The 17685-nt window shown below is 44.5% G+C and overlaps 1 protein-coding gene across 2 annotated transcripts in view; it reads left to right on the top strand.

Annotated features, from left to right (window-relative positions):
- Positions 1–17685, top strand: part of TENM4 (teneurin transmembrane protein 4) — a 731611-nt gene that overhangs the window by 603984 nt on the left and 109942 nt on the right. The window contains exons 16-17 of one of the 2 annotated variants that reach the window (XM_041730444.1): positions 3404–3589; positions 11410–11436. In XM_041730444.1, the coding sequence (XP_041586378.1) occupies positions 3404–3589; positions 11410–11436 (213 nt within the window). The remainder of the gene's footprint in view (positions 1–3403; positions 3590–11409; positions 11437–17685) is intronic. The other variant, XM_041730443.1, reaches the window with a different exon arrangement.

Raw genomic sequence — 17685 nt, 5'->3', positions numbered from 1 at the left:
TGCAAAACCAAGGTAGACACCAAAGCTGTGTGATCCTAAAATTTGTGGTGTTTTATTCACTGTGTATATGCAAGAAGGGGCAGCAGTAACAGCTGTAGATTATTTGGATCATCTTGGGACTCCAATACCAGTTTGAGCTTTGTCTAGATTGTCCCCCAAAGGACAGGGATGAGGTCTAGTTTTTCTCTGTATTCCCCGCACCAGCCACAGTCTTCAGTGCCTAGTAGGCAGGCGTGGAATACTATTCGAAGAATGAACAAACCAGTGTGAATGTATTGATACCTACTGTATACATCAGGAACCCTCTGAAGGGATGCTCTTTACTATTGCACCATCCCCATTTTACAGAAGAAGAAAATGAAACTCAGCAATCAGATAGGTTGCCTAAGGTCATGTAACTGGCAAGATGTCTTTGGAATCACATCTGATTCTAAGTCTTCCCCTCTTTCATCTGCATTGCCCTCAGATTGATTGGTATAGGAATGGCCTACCCATTAGGTAAGGCCTGAAGTCAAGCAAATACTGGGGAAGGGCTGTCTCTCCTGCTCTAGACCCTCTTGAACTGTATATGCCCCACCGTCTGCAAACACCAAAGCTTTGGCCACTGCAGCCTGTCTCTCTCCTGGCTCACACCTCAGTGAATAGAAGCACTGCTTGCTGTTTACTTTTACACCATAAACTGCCACCTGGGGAAAAAAAAGTGCTGAGTAAAACCAAACAAATGCTAAACTAATCTTCCCTCTCAGGGCTCTCACCAGCCCTGAGGCAGGCCCTGCCTCCGTGTAACCAGGGGTCACTGCTTGAGGATGGGTCAGAAATTTCAGAGAGAGGATTTCGGAAGGCCTGGGGCCTAGATATTGTCATTCTTTGTCAAGATGTCTGTATAATGCTTCAACATGGATGGAACTGGAGGGTATTATGCTGAGTGAAGTAAGTCAATCGGAGAAGGACAAATATTATATGTTCTCATTCATTTGGGGAATATAAATAATAGTGAAAGGGAATATAAGGGAAGGGAGAAGAAATGTGTGGGAAATATCAGAAAGGGAGACAGAACATAAAGACTCCTAACTCTGGGAAACCGAACTAGGGGTGGTGGAAGGGGAGGAGGGCGGGGGGTGGGGGGGAATGGGTGACGGGCACTGAGGGGGGCACTTGATGGGATGAGCACTGGGTGTTATTCTGTATGTTGGCAAATTGAACACCAATAAAAAATAAATTTATTATAAAAAATTTTTTTTAAAAAAGATGTCTGTATAAGAAGGGAAGGAAGCTCGAAGAATGTCCTGAGAAAGCCTCACACCTGGAGGGCTGCTGATAGAGTGACAGTACTGGGAAGTTTTCATTAGGGCAGCTCACTGGAGATAGGCCCGGACCTACTCTCAGCCTGACTGAGCAGGGTGTATGTGAATTGTTTCATATTCTCAGGCCACCTTGAGCCCCAGGCACACATAAGATTCATCTCTTATCCAACAAACTTCAATTAAGGTCTGTTCTGTGCCAAGCTCTGTGCTGGGTGCCAAGTGTAGGCGTGATCAGGAGAATTGGGTGCAGCCTCTGATACCCGTGGTCTGACAGGACACAGGCCCAGAAACAGAAAGTCAGTTTACCATGTAACATGGAAGGACAAGGAGCAAGAGAATAAGCACAGGGTGAGTCACAGACTCTCAGAGGACAGAAGGACAGACCCTTGAGCTGAGCCTTGGGGATAGATGATGCTGTGTAATGTGGAGGGTGTTTGTATCACAGGCCCCCACGGTCTTAGAGGCAGATGGGACCTTAGGTGTCATCAGATTCCCCCAACACCCAGTGAGGGTGAGTCATACAGCAGAGGTGGAGCTGAGCGGGCATGGACCTTGCTTACCAGGTCCTTGGACTCCGAGTCTAAAGCTTACTGTCCTGAGAAACCTTTTTGAGTTGGGCATCTCTGCCACGGCCTTTTCTATCTTCCACTCAGCTAAGTGCTCCCTACAGCCCTGATGGCCAGCAGCGGTGCCGTGTGACGTCATCATCACTGCCCACACCCGATACATCAGTGATGTCAAAGAACCTGCTTCCAGTCACACAGTTCAGAAGCTGCTGAGCCTGGCTTAGAACCCAGGGGCCCCAGCTCCAGGTCAGGGCTCTTTCCACCCATTTTACAAGGGACCTCTCTCCACTGGGCAGCTGAGAAATTCGGTGTGTCCGTGCATGTAGTACTTCGCTTCTCAGATAGTGTGCCTGGCAAGGTGTCAGGCCTAGGAATCAACTGTTGTGTTGTGGTTGTTTTCTTTTTTAATTCACAAACATTGTAGCCATTGTCTTGTAGGTTGATATGGAAGGTCTAAGCCTCTGAGATCTAATTTTGATTTATCTCCTTTTTCAAAAATAGCTAGACTATTAGTAGCTTCTAAACCAGGAACATAGCTTGGAATCTTCCAAGCTGTCATGGGCAAATGCAACTTGACCCAGTGCCAGTTAATTTAGTTTGAAAGAGAACAAAAGCGTTGAGGTTTTCAATTGAAGACGGTGGGGCCATAAGGCACAGCCTGCAGGCAGTGTCTCTCTCACAGTCTTGGCAGAGAGCATCAGTGGCCACAACTGCTCAACCTGTTTCATGAAAACTGGTTTTGGAGCCGTCACAACCTCTACCCGTATAACTGGGAAGCTGTCACTGACCCCCGAGCCACAGGGGCTTGTGAATTGGGCTGCGTGTGTTTTGCACCAACTCACAGACAGGCCTTTGTGAAGGGCTGGGTGACTCTGCTCTGGCTGGGACACCGTCCTGCCGCTATTTGCTTTGGATCAGAAGGGCCACTGAGACGGTGCTTGGAGTTGGAGTAGCAAAGCAGTGTGCAGGAGGAGGGAGCACAGGTGGCAGAAGCACAGGGCCAGCGCCCAGGATCCACACCGGGGTGCAGGGGGCCAGCCCACCTTTCACCCCACCTGGAGTAGAGTAAAGGCTGGAACAAACTGCCGGGCCAGACGCCTGCACAAGCCGCAGCCAGACCCACGAGCGTTTCACTTGGCCATCGGGGACTCGTCCTCACTTTGTTTTCACACATAACCAGTTTTTAATTAAATTTGACTTTTCCTCACATCTGTTCAGAAGGCCAGGCCCCTTTGGAAGTGGTGAGCACAAAAGCGGGGACAGGCTGGCCAGCGGTGAAAGCAAATAGATGAGAGCCCTCCAGTCCACCCTATTTGGGCAGGGCAACGGGCTCAGGACAGGATGGGCTTTTGCCTGAAGAATTGTTCGCATCTGAGGGTCATTGTTTGGGGAGATTAGCCCCCCAAGCCTCTGGAGTCCCGACCTTTCCCTCCCAAGAGCTAAGGTAGGTAGCCAAGTGTGACCCTTGTTCGCAACAATGACCCGCTCAGAATGTGGTTTTATTTTTTTTCTCCCCTGCCCTCCTCCCCACAGAGATCTGTGCGGCCGACTGTGGGGGCCACGGCGTCTGCGTGGGAGGCACCTGCCGCTGCGAGGAGGGCTGGATGGGGGCAGCCTGCGACCAGCGGGCCTGCCACCCACGCTGTGCGGAGCACGGGACCTGCCGGGATGGCAAGTGCGAGTGCAGCCCCGGCTGGAACGGCGAGCACTGCACCATCGGTATGGCAGGTTGGGGTGGGGAGGTGGGGGGGGTGGCTGCTGGCGGGGGGCGGGTGCTGCCTCTGTTCGCATGTGGGAGCTGGGCAAAAAGTCCTTTCATCTGGTGACATTATGGCTGGCATTTCCCAGCAGCAGTTGGACTTAAACTTACAATTGGGTATTTTTAACCTTCTCCCTCTCAGTCTGCGGTTCCCAGATGTCTGTTAGCTGGTTTGCATGCCTTGCTTATACCCTTCCTGGCCAGATGCAGTAGGGCCCTGCATTAAGGAGCTGGGAATCAGGAATAAGGCACCTGCCTGCCCCTTTGCAGCTGTGGACTGTTCCAGTGCCTCTCTGAGCCTTGGTTTGCTCACCTATAAAATGGGGATCATAATGCACATGAAGAGAGTAGCACAGGCTGGCACAGATTATAGCTCTCAGTAAGTGTGGCCATTATTATCAAGTTCATGATCTGGATAGGAGGGCTTAGGCGTAGCTCTCAGCCCCCCACATCCACTGGCCCCCTAGGCCTGAGCTCCGAGATAGGCCTGGAGTCCTGGGGAAAGCTTCCCCCAGGCCCTGGGCCACATCTGCCTCCCATCAGGCCTAGATCCCTCCCTCTCCTGTCCTCAGCCTCCATCCTGTCTGCATTTGTCTCCTCTCTTCTCTCTGGGGGCTCCTCACACAGCCCCTGCTGAAACAGCATTGTTGGCAGCTCTCAGAACAAGCTGATCACTCCATTCCCTTCTTCCTGCCTTTCCTGCTGCTTTTGTTGATTTTAAACACAGCCAGACGTTTTGCTTGGTTTATTATCCTGGAAAGAGCACTCACCAAAAAGCTCTTTATTGAATCAACTGGTTTGTGTGTGTGGTTTTTCTTCCCCTTCCATTTTTTTCAAAGGGACAGTCTGTGATCAGATGGTAAGCACATGGATTCGGAAGGCAGGACTCTGGGTGTCTCTTCAGCTCTAAAAATCACCTCTTGGGTCTTAACGGAACCTGAGAGCCAAGCCCCAGACCTTTTGAGGAACAAAGAAATATTGAGCAAAAGGAGCTACTGCTTTTCTCATTTTTTTTAGGCTTCATTCCTTTTGTTTTGTAATCTGAAATTGGTCTGAATTCATCACCTCTGCCCCCACTATATCACTCTGTTTATAAGTGGCCATAAACCCCTTGCATTTATTAACAATAATAATGGCTTCTGATTTTTGAGTGTTAACCATGTGCCAAGCATGTGCTAAGGACTCTTAATTGCATTATTCTGCACTCCAAAGAGTCACCCTTTGAAGGCACACGTATTATTCCCTCCTTCTCAGGGACCCGAGGCTTAAGGTCACTTAGCTTGTAAGAAGTAGAACAGGAATTTGAGGTTTAGTCTCCTGAGCTTTGGTGTTGGTGTAAGGTGTCCACACCAGCTGCTTGCTCTGTGGCCCACAGGACAGAGTCCAGGTTTTCTACAAGGCATCTGGTTTACAAACTTCCGAGCCTATGCCTCCTCTTTACTATTGCACTCAGAGCTGCGTACCTTGTCACCCACCCCAGACTCTTAAGTGAGCCACTCCAGAGCCAAGGACAGCCTCCCCTCCCCCCGCTGCCCCGGTTTGTCCCCAGCAGAAGGTGCCACAGTGCCTTAACTGCACGCCTCTGGGTGGCTTCTTTGTGTCAGTGTCATCCTGCCTTACGATTGTCCTGGACACCCCTTCATGTGAAGTGGCCCTGGTTACCTGGGGGGGGGCCCTCTTTTTTAAACTCCACTTTTGACGTAACTGAGGACCTTTTAGCCTCCCAGCCCAGAAGGGGGACCATCCCCATTAAAACCAAAAGCAGAGCCTGGAAGGGAAAGTACATTCTGTTTCTCTCACTTGGTTATAGAACCCTCAGCTCACCTTACCAAGTTCCAAAAAGTTTACGGATGTCTGACTTTTATAAGATAAAAGCATCTCATCTCAGTCAAATGATGATGAGGGATTTCAGGAAATTCTCCCTGAGGCCAATCCCAGATGATTCACGACAGGCTGGTGGGCAGGCTGTGCTACATCTCCCGTCTTATGGGTGTTCATCAGCCTGGCCTGAAGACCATCCTGTGTGCTTTGATGCCAAGATGTCAAAGCATCCCCTTCCCCCCCCCACACCCCCTAGCCCTGCACACCCGCATACCCATTGTCACTCCTTAAGAGCAAATTCCTCCTTGGGATTGCAGATGCTTTTTCCCCTCCAGATAAGAAATGCATCAAGGTAAATGTGCACAATTCAAGAGGGAGGCTGGCAGTCATAAATACCAGAAAAAATGTCACAGGACATTGAAGAAGTAATGGACTAGTCATAGTGGCGCAGATGAAAGGACGTTGGCTCAGAATTCTATCACCTTTCATTCCGTGGTGAGCATTTCCTTTGTCCCTGTCTAATGTCCCTGCATGGCACCTTGCTCTCTGTGGGTCTCTGCCTGTGGCCAGCTGCATCCCAAGTGAGAAACCCTTGGCGCTCAAGGAACACTTCAGTAACCTTGTCTGGTGAAAGGGGAGGTAGGAAAGGCAAAGGAGAGAAACAATGGTGGTGCCTTCCTTTTCCTTTTGGAATAGAAAGAAGGAGAAGCCCTTTTTGAATCTTTGATAGAAACAAGGAGTACCTTCTTATATTGCCAGGAGCCTCACTCCCTTTGAGGAACATTTAGGAAAGGAAAAAAGCTGTTGATGTGAAAAGTGAGAAATTCAAAGTGTTACATTTTCTCTTGTCAGATTTCATTCCTATACAAGAGGTCAGAATAGCGCAGCTAGCTCATGTGCTGTAGTCTAGTTATGTCCTACACCAGAGAAAAAGCTGATTCAAAGACCTCCATGCAGCAGAAACAAGAGAGGAGGGCCTGTTTATTTACACACCGCCGCCTCCATAAACAGGAAAGAATGATTTGATCACCTGCCAGCTGGCATTAAACAACAAGACAAGTCTGGCTCCTTATGGTCAAGTCCCTGGCATAAGAATCTTTTCACCCCAGTGACGTTTCCTGGAGCAGATTGTTATAGCAAGAATTAAATAGCTCCTTTTGGAGGCTTTGGTCCATCTTTTCTTTTATGGAAGCTACTTGATTTTTCTCAAAGGAGGTTGGTTTTCAGAACAAAAGGGAAATGGACAATAGCATCTTCTTTAATGACAGAATTTTTGTCAAAAAGCAAGATTATTCACACTGAATCCTAATTCCTTAGGTGAGGAGTTATGTGTCTCTTTGCATCTTCAAGAAAGGTTTTTGGTGAAAGCATCATGAGCAGACCACATGGTTGCTAGGGGCTTCATGTTCTCCTTCCATGAATCACTGAATGGGGGACGCTGGAGGAGGCCTCCAGGGATGATGAAGTCCTGGCCTCCTCTTCCTCCACTGACCACAGAACTACACACCCATCATCCCAAAACTTGAGTTATCCTGCTCCTAAAAATAGCCCACAAATAAGAAGGGATTTTTCATTTCCACTCTCACTTATCAGTAACGCTCCCATGTGCACATGTGAAACTCTGTTTTCCTAATCCAGACGTTAAGGTCAGATGAATTGACGTGGCTCTGTTTCTCAAGTACATGGTCAGCACAGAATCATCGAAAACATATTTGGAGATGTGTTTTTCATGAATTTCATGGGTCTCAAGCCTGGGGCTTGCCCTCCCAATTCTTTACAGAAAGCTAAAAATCATAGTTAAATTTGAGAAGGTGTCTAATTTTTTTCAATTTCTTTGAAAACAGTACTATCATTTCTGGTCACTTCTACAATTGTTATTTTATTCACTTCAGTGCCCCTTGTCTATAAAATCTCAAAACACATGTGGGAAATGCCAACTCCTGATTACATTTGTAAAATTCCAACCTTGACCCCAAAGCTGTGACTGTTCAAGATGCCAGATACACAGAAATATTTACTAGGCTTCAGGAGAGCTGTCCAATCATATAAATCTTGATTCTTACACAAATCCTCCTCTGGGAGTAAAGATCAAAATAATACTGTGATGATGCAGTTACTCAAGTAAGCCCAGCCAGACTTCATGATAAAGAGAGATTAGAAAAACTGAAAGAAATCTTCTGGAGTTCTTTGTCTACTTTTGAATGGTGGCTCTCCGGTTCCTTGTTTGTAATCAGACTGTCCTTAACCGAGAGCTTCTAAGACCCTCACAAGGTGTCAGAGCCAAGTGAGTACCCTGTCCTTGTCCTTAAAAGCACTCTCTCACAACAGGACCTGTGACCTGACAGGACAGATGCTGGCAAAGACAGAGAAAATGAACAGGGATCTACCCCAAGTTATCAGAGCAAGAGCTTGATGAGTTGATGGTTCTGGGGGATGTTAGCCCACACGTGGTAGGGGTGGGAAACTTTAAGGAGGTTAGTAAGGCTTTGTGAGTCCCTCTCAGGTGGGTGCCAATGGCCATTTACTCACTGATCCTTCACTCAAGAGAAAGGGATTAATATATCCAAGATCTTAATAAGAACATCTCTCTGATGGTTTGTCAAACATCTGAAGAAGTTCATATGATTATAACCACCCTAACCATTACCTGCTGTAATAATCTTTGCTTAATATGGCCTAATGTGTACCAGTGATACAACTGAGGGTCCCAGACAATGACAGAGAAGAGCGTTGTGCCATGCTCTCCACAGCCTTTGACAGAGGGCCCCTGAAGCTTCTTGGGATTACCCTAAGAGAAAGATTTGGAAACTTGTATTGATAAAAGGCAAGTCAAGGAAAGAAGTTTTCATGTTAAAAAAAAAAAAGGAAGAAGAAGTTTTCACATTGAAAGGCATAGAAATGCTGAAGAGACTATAAGACCTCACAGACTCATGCGCCACCCCTGTCTCTAGCTTCCCAATAGTGAAAGGAATAGAGAAGGAGCACAAGAAACATTGTGTAATGTTGAAAAAATAAGCATGGCCTAAGAGGAAAGATGACTCTGTCATCATCTTCATCCCTAAGTCCTGGGGAGAAAGGTGAAGGAATTCTGTGAAGTTCTGAATCCATCATCTGCAGTGCAAACTCATGGACTTTGTGTCATCTTTTCTGAAAGTTACTGTTTTAAGAACGCCTGGGTGGCTCAGTGATTTAGTGCCTGCCTTTGGCTCAGGGCGTGATCCTGGAGTCCCGGGATTGAGTCCCGCATCGAGCTTCCTTCATGGAGCCTGCTTCTCCCTCTGTCTGTGTCTCTGCCTTTCTTTCTCTCTCTGTGTCTCTCATGAATAAATAAATAAAATCTTTTTAAAAAGTTACTGTTTTAAAATATGATGAATTTTTAAATGGCTATACTCAAGGACATATGTACCAAGATTTTCAAACAATGGAAGCATGGACCACAGTATGGACTTCTGCATGGCTTTTATAAATAAATGGCATTGGACTCCAAAGATCCAGTTACCCCTTCCATCTTCAATGAAGGAAGCTCTATTCTGTTTCTAGAAAACTCTTGGATTTGGTATTGACTGGCCATTATCAGCTTCTGGACTTAACACTGTGTCTCAAGGTCACTGTGTAGGAAAGGACAGTGGTCTATGGAGCCAGAATTTGAAGTTTCAAATGCCCATTTTTGTCTCCTGAAACCCACAGCATTGATTGCAACCTGAGTCTGCCTCAGTCACTTCCACTGGATACTCTTCATGCCTGTGATCTAGAGAAACTAGTAAGGATCTTTAAAAGGTATTAGAAACATATTCACATTTAATACAGATCTTTATTACCATTGCTCTTAAAAATGAAATGGCAAAAAAAATGACATTAGAAGAGAGAGCTCTGTGAAGTCAGCCCCTAGGCTTGGGGAGATTAGCCTGCAGAGTAAATATAATCTGTCCTCATCACCAGAGCCAGGCTATCACCACTAAGTTTGGAGAGAAGCAAGGTTGTACGTGTGAAAGGACTCCCTCAGAGCAGATGCTGCATGGCAGTATGGCCACTTGGATCCCACTGATGGTGTCTCACCCAACCTGGTCATCATCTCCAACCCTGTGAGAGAAACCCCAGCTCTTCTGCAGCTGGGTTCAGTTATTACAACAATCTATGATCATGACTCTCTTCAAAACTCAACAGATCTGAAAGCTAAGAGCACCGGCTGAGCCAGGAGGTCCAGGAGATCCTAGATATCATTGTTCTCAGATGACATAGCATGGGAGGTGATGTCTAAGAAATTTTAGGTCACTCTGAAAAATTAGATGAATGAACTTGAGTAAGACAGGTGTGACAGAAGAATCCAGAATCAAGACAGTGTTCACCTTAGCCAGAAATGCTTCCTGGGCCATGCTACCTGTGGACTGGCCCTATTTTTCATTGTTCAGCATTTCACAGCTTTGTTTATGGACTTCTGCTTTAATAAACCATTCTCCTCCACCTTCCTTTCTTTTATCTTGTGCTCTCGTGAACTCCAGAGCATCTATAAGAATGAAGGGAAAGCACACAGGCCCCATTAAAATCTCCTCTTCCCAATTTTCCACTTGGCATGACAGCCTCCAGGAGCATATTTCATCTAGAAACAGAGACCATGTGGATTCCTCAACTAGAAACATAGCCTCTCATCCACCCGTCTTCTGAGGCAAATATATATTGATGACCAGCAACAGTGTCTGTCCTACCCAGTGAACTGAAAAAATAAAATTTATGCTTTTTATGAAGAAAGGGAGAATATTCTTACAGTTTCTAGAACCCCAGGGCTTCCACCTAAGACCCTAGCATTGAAGTCCAGGCCTACTTATGGACTTTGAATTCACATGTGAAATCAAGCTGAGGATGGAGGCCCACCTGGCAGAAAGCATCAGGCCTTTCAGAAGGTGACCATGAGTCTGGCCATTGTGGGAGCACATGCTGGGGAGCTGTAGAGAGAAGGGTGGGCGGGAAGCTCCTCAAATAGCCATGAGGAGCCCAGGTGGGGAAGATGCAATAGTAATACTGATTGATGCTGGGAACGAAGAGGACTGCCCTGCTTTCAACACACAGTCACATATAAGCACTGTGGAGTTAATTTCAGGGCAGTGTTTGACATCCATCCTCACAGAGAAGCAAAACCTTAGATTGCCAAGTACGTCAAAGCTTGGATGCAACCCCTCCATTGGAAAACAAAGCATACATCGTTCTATTCTTTGAGCTAATGAGCATTGAGAAGTGGGCAGGTGTTCTTTTCTTTTCCTGTTTCTCACAGTGACATCCATTGACCTGCACCTTACATTCTGTGTAAGATGCACAAAGGAGAAACGCGTCTTACTTAGAACACCAAGCATTCTGCATTCAAGTCTGTGTGGGCACATGTGTCCATGGCAAATTCAAGAATGGCAAACAGATAATCTCGCGGTATATTTGACCAAAGACTCAGCCCACTTCCCTAGTGTGTATCAAAGGGGATTCCAATTTTGCGTATTTCTAGGTTCCAGCTCTCTGGAAACCCCTCTGCCCAGACAAGGTGCACTTGTTCTTATATGGCTGCTTCCCCCAGCGGAAAGTTGGATGCTGCTCTGTGTAGACACAGGACAAATTCTAGTTTTCCATAAAGTTGAACAAATCTGACAGAGCAGGAGCATGGCCACTTTTGCAGCTTCCCATCCTTCTTTTTCTCCTGTTTCCCTATCCATATGCCTTCTTATATATGATCACATTTCCAAACTCCTGGATCATAGAATGAGTTGAAGTTCCTTTTGACCCTTCCTGGAGAATGTGCTTGCTCTCCCTCCTCTCTCATGTCATCATGTCTTTGGTTTTATTTCTCCCACCATGGCAGGTCTGTCCCAAACGTGGGGCCCATCCCCCTGTGTCCCCTCAGCACCTGGCATGGTTACATGGCAGGCAATGTTGCACTTACTTGATCCTACCTTAAATATCCTGTCTTTTATTCCCCAAGCGCACTATCTGGATAGGGTAGTTAAAGGTATGGTCTTCCTTCCTCTATTTTCCTTTTGTCTTTGTGTGTGTGTTTGTGTATGAGCATAAAAGGAGAAATGTGTATACAAGAGATGTATATACACCCCATAAGCATGGTGTCTAGATGCTGCCACATTCCCCAGCTTTGTCACAGCATTCATTGCCCAAAGGGTGGGGTTTTGGTCACAAGGTGGTTGATATACCTGAAGTGTCATTCTTCCCCCTAAGGTGTTCAATCTGTTACCATTGTGCTGTTGTCCTTCCCTGCCCATACACACATATACCCCTCACTCTTTCTGCCCTATCTTATATCACCCTGCCCATCCCTTACAGCTCCTAATCCATCAGAATTAAGATACTGAGGACCAGGGTGGGTGACCTGAGAAAAGAAGAGGCCCCAGAGCAAGCTAAAGAATCTCAGCAACTACATTACGTTACTGTCACCATGTTCATTCATCCAACAACCACATATGGAGCTCCCACTAGTAGTAGTACTGTGTGCTAGATACTGTGACAGGCTCTGGAGAATTGGGGAAACAGACCCCTGACCTCAGGGAGTAGATGATTTGTTTGTTTGGGATTTTTTTTTTTTATTCCTTTTCAGAGAAGGCCCGAGTTTGGTAAGTTTTCTGTTTGAGGAGTGTTCCCTTTCAGGCAAAGTAATTCCATGTTAAACATCTTCATTAACTAGGCAGTGCCTCATTTTCCAAATCAGCCTTACTATTCTAAGAATAAATCTGAGAAAGGTCAGGTATGTTTGCACCTAAAAGAAATCCAAATCTCCCGACAAGAAATATCATGCCACATTCATCTTTTTGTCCTGAAGTCCTAACATATCACGTGGCACAGGATATGTGCTCAGTGGTTAAGGGCAAGTACTTCAGCATCAGACTACCTGAGAATGAATCCCAAGTCTAACAGTTAACCGAGTGACCTTGGGCAAGTTACTTAACCTCCCCTCACTTGGGAGTCCTTGTAAAATGAACTTGGTAATGGGACCTATATCATTGGGTTGGCATGAGGATTAAGCAAATGAATGCATGTAAAATGCTTAGCACATGGGCAGGGATGATGCTCAGTAAATGTTAGCGATGCTATTTTATCATCACATTCTTATTCTCACCCCTAATTTGGAGGACTTCATTAGCCAGAGTAATTTTCCAAATTGTCGAGAAAACAGTTAACTTGGCTTTTATTTATTTTTTGGGGGGGCGGAAATTAACTTGGCTTTTAATAAGAGATAGCAACTGCTGTCTAAAAACTTATAGAAAAGGTTTAGGCAAAACATGAATGACTGAATGCTTTCCAACCAGAACATCTTTGTCAAGTACAGGAAAGGTGTTAGTGGGACCCATCAGATGGATGCCTTGTGTTGAGAAGCAAGGTCCCGTGCATCTTATATGCTGGGTCTTCCCCTGAGAGTACAGTCATTCTGGAAAGAGAGAGTTGTACCTGTGAGCCTCTTTAAAATAGGCATTTCACATAATCATTATCAGAGGAATCTTCAGTAAGGATTCAATTTAATAATGTTACCATCTATTTGGTAGAATTTGTTCCTACTATCTGAATATTTTTCATATCCATGAGTCTTAAGTCCTTTGAATTTTTTTAGGGGAGTAGATATAACTATACTCATTTTATTAGAAAAGGAAATTGAAGTTGAGTAGTTGAGGGGCCCACCCTGGGTCACACTTCTAGCAAGTGGCAGAACCAGGATTTTTAATTTCCTGACCTAATCAATATTTCCAACATTCTCTCCTTCTATCAGCAGTCACCAGGAATGTCCCATAATTTCCAATATTCTTCCTCCAAACCATGCCTTCCAAACTGGCACCTTCACTAGGTAGTGAAACATTCTCTCTCAAACCACCATTTTATTATCTTTAGTTCAGAAAATATCACCAGACCTTTGTTTGGATTAGGCCAATGAATCATAACTTGTTTTAAAAGACAAATGTTCAATTACCAAAATCTGGGTTTGAACCAGGCCCCATCCTGCTGACTTTTCTGGTATAATGGATACTAATCCTAAAAAAAAAAAAAATTCAGAGACCTCTACCCTACAAACTAAGGACTTGTCAGAGTAGAGTATCATGACAGCCAAGACAAGCCAACTTTGGTTCTTTGTTTTCCATTTGCATCACTAGAGACTAAAGAACCAACATGCACTTAACAACGATGTCAAACTCCTCCTAAGTGCCAGGAAATATGGATACCACACAACAGAAATGCTTCCTACTCTTGTATTGCCAGCAGTCTAGCAGAGTAGAAGCTAATAAAACAAATAATTCCAACAAGTTTGATGAGGGTTATGATAGGGGAAGTTCAGGGGCCACTTAGCAAGAAGAAACCCCCCACCCCAACTTAGGCAGTGCCTTGTAGACCAAGATTGTGAACTTTAGCAGAAGCATATGAGAAAGGTTTTTTTTTTATTATTTTAAAATATTTTATTTATTTATTCATGAAACACAGAGAGAGAGAGAGAGCCAGAGACACAGGCAGAGGGAGAAGCAGGCTCCATGGAGGGAGCCTGACATGGGACTCGATCCTGGGGCTCCAGGATCAGGCCCTGGGTTGAAGGCAGGCGCTAAACCGCTGAGCCGCCTGGGCTGCCTGAGAAAGGTTTTTTAAAGCAGGATGATGACTTGATGACATCTGTGATTTTGAAAAATCAGTCTGACCATATTGGGGAACAAGAGCTCCGGGGGAACGTTTGGGGGCAAACAGACCAATGAGGAGACTCTTGCCATCATGTAGATGGGAGATGATGTGACCGACCTTGTCTAGAGAAGTGACTGTAGGGGTGAAAAAGTACAAGAGAACTGGAAAGAGAACCATAAAGAAATGGGACATTCCGATATATGATAGGGTCGCTAAACAGCCCCTCTGCCACTTAACTAAAAACTATCTTCAAGGATTCAGAAAGTCTTCCTGTCATACCTGATGCTAGCTTCAAGGGGACTTCTTTATAGGCTTACGCAGAAGGCTGAAGATAAAGTGGTCCCTTGTCATTTAAAGGGCATCTTTTCTTTTGAAAAGCTTAGGGCTTCTCTAAACCTTGAAATTACATTATTTTGGCTCTAGCAAATGCCTGATGTGAGTCCTTCCAGAGGGGATTGTTAATGTCAGTTGGGTTCTCTGAATTATTGATGAGTTTCAGGAGTTTGTAGAATTAATGAGCTTTAGTGGTGGGTAAGGATGGGCATATTGCTTTAAGTAAGTCAGCAAGTCACCCCAGAGGAGGCTTCCTCATACTGGCTAATGGGGGTATGATTACTCCAGAAGCAAACTGCTGGCTGAGAGCAAACCTCATTTAACCCACAGGTACTCAGAGTCCCTCTGAAACCCTGAAACCGATAGGACAGTGCAGACCCCCAGGGTATAACTTGGTCCATTTGAAGAAACTAACAGTATTTAAAATGTTCCTGTGATTTCACATATGGAGCTTACCCTCCCCAAGAACACCTGCCCCCTGAAGCCATCTCTGAGTACCACAGAATGTGTGCACTAGACATGGTGTGCTAAGACGAGCTCACTAGAGCAAGGGTTCCCAAAGAGGGTTTTGTGGAATGGAAGATTCCACATTATCATAAGTGGTTATAGGGGAAAGAAAGTTCTGAGGTCATATTGGAAAATGCTCTGATAATCAAATAAGCAAGTTTCTTTATTCTTGTAAGACTCTCAAAGCCTTTAATGTATTAATATTCAGTGTGACTTTCTAGAATAAGATTATAGGATAAAATACTTTCCAAACTTATTTGACCACAGAAGCATGTTTTTGAGGACTTCATAGAACTAGCATTCCACAAAATTCACTTTGGGAAGTATTGTTTGAGATTAGTAGACCCATTGTAAGTCCTTCCTGGAACAAAGTAAGATATAGGCAACTAGAATATAAAATTATTGAGGGTGGAGGATATATCTCACCTCTGTATTCCCTAGAATTAATACACACCTGCCTGGCATCCAGTAAGTGCTGGGTAAAGTTTGTTGAAATTAATAACAGTATCATCAAAATTAAAGTTGTTTTGACGCTATCTAGTGAGTTAGTTGTACTGGGAGGACCTAACACATCGTCTCATCTGAACATTCATTTTATAGATAAGAAAATTGAAACCAAAACAGGATAAGTAACTATGCAGCAATCCCACAAGCTAGGCAGCAGGTACCAGAACCGAGGTCTCCTGTCTCATTCATTGATTCATTTCAACAAATACCCATTGAGTACCTGCTGTGTGCAAGGCACTGGGTTAGATCCAACACTGCCTTTATGGAATTTATATTCTAATGGAAGGAATAAGACATTAAACTAATTGCAAAATTAATAATTTACATACATTCTGTTCCAAGGAGAACAGAACAGTAGGAAAACATGAAGCAGTGGGCCTAAGTTGGGACTCATGGCCTTGAACCCATCTTGCTGCCTCCCCACTGAGCTGCATGTTAATCCCCATTGCTGGGCTTATCTCAGCTCTCTTTGGCAAGGTTTGTAGTTATGAGGACCATAGCTCTTGACCCAAACATTCATACAGTTGGCACCGGCAAAGGTTATTTTCTAGTTTGTGACTTTCTTGGTGAAGTTATACAACATTAAGACAAACTAATTCAATTATAATAATAGCAGCTATCATTTATTGAATGCCTGCTTTTGTTACCCACTGTGCTAAATAATTGACATACATTATCTCATTAATCTTCTCAGCAACATTTTGAGTTAGGTATTATCTCCATTTTACAGATGGCAATCCTGAGGCATATAGAGTTAAATAATTTGCCAGTCATCCCGTGGATAGTAACTAAAAAGGTAGTATGGGGATTTGAATTGAGGTCTTCCCAATTCCAAACTCCACACTGTGTTACAGGACATGGTTTTAATATACGATTTCGGATTAAATGGAGTGAAATTAGAACTGCCTTAGAAAATCAGGGTCTGAAAAAATAACAAAAAGTCATTTAATTTAACAATAATATGTAGTTAAGCCATCTATGGTAAAACCTCAGTAGATGGCAACTGTCATTGTATCACTGTCCTGAAGCCTCTAAACCAGGAGGTGGAAACTCCAGCAAACTGACCAAATCTGTTCCATCACTTACTTTCAAATAAAGTTTTATCAGAACACACCATCATTCATTTGTAAGTTACATCTGGCTGCTTTCCCACTACAATAACAGACTTGAGTAATTGCAATAGAGACCATATGGCTCAAAAGCCTAAAATATTTATTATCTGGACCTTCACAGACAAAGTTGGCTGAGTCTGATCTAGACAAGCACCTCACATTTCTATGTTGCCATTCTGTGACCCCTATATGAGGTTATGGGTACAACTTATACTATATGCCTTCTACTCAAAATAGAAGGTGAAGGTCAATAGAAGATCCAGATATTGTCTTCAAGCTGTATATCAGGCTTTGTGCATCATTCATACATTATCTTATTTAGCTCCCTGAGCAACCCCATTTGTAAGTAGGCTGAGGCCCAAAGAAATTATATAAGGTGCGTGGGTCATAAAAATCACTGAGTGGCAAACCAGACTGATAGGGCTTCCAATCTTGTACTCTTACACAAGAGGTGCTCTTTGTGGCTGACAGGAGGTTACGTCTTAGAGCAAGAGAAAGGAATCTACTACCATTCTTACCAGTTGGACTCTACTTCCTTCCTCCAAGACCGATTTCAAATATAAATGAGGCTCAATTGAAAGCCAGTCCCAGCTGGATGGATAAGCATTTAAATGGGACTAACTGGAGAAAGAGAGAGCCTGTAACTGTTTAAACCAGGAAGGGTAGCTAGTGTCCGCTGCTGGGTCAGGATGCCTGGGTGATCACCTGCATGCCACAGCACTGCTCCTGCGCTTTTACAACTGCTTTCTCAGTAACTTGTGGGGTAGCTGTGCTGGTGGCTTCCCACCTTTCCCAACAGGCTTCTGTTGTGCAAAGACCACATAGTCTACATTTGCTTCTAAACTTCTGGAAAGATCCCTCTTAGGTTGGAGTGCACAGTCAATAAATGTTTCTTCCTTTGAATGACCAACACGGTAGCCAGAGTGATTGATTGGTTGCTGTCTGAACATCTCAGATACAAATGAACATGTTCTTTCCTTTTACTTTGTAATAAAAGTCAACTACCAACAGCCCTTGAAACACTAAGGTTTTATATTCTAATTGATGGGTCATTCAGTGAGTCTCTACCTTGGCCTATGTCTTGTACTGGACAGCTACATTCACACTGGCCCCATTTAAGAATAATGGGTCAATTT

The sequence above is a fragment of the Vulpes lagopus genome, chromosome 15 (assembly GCF_018345385.1).
Source record: "Vulpes lagopus strain Blue_001 chromosome 15, ASM1834538v1, whole genome shotgun sequence".
In the NCBI taxonomy this organism is placed as follows: Eukaryota; Metazoa; Chordata; class Mammalia; order Carnivora; family Canidae; genus Vulpes; species Vulpes lagopus.
Note: the sequence above shows the minus strand (reverse complement) of the source record. Positions and strands in the feature narration are given on the sequence as shown.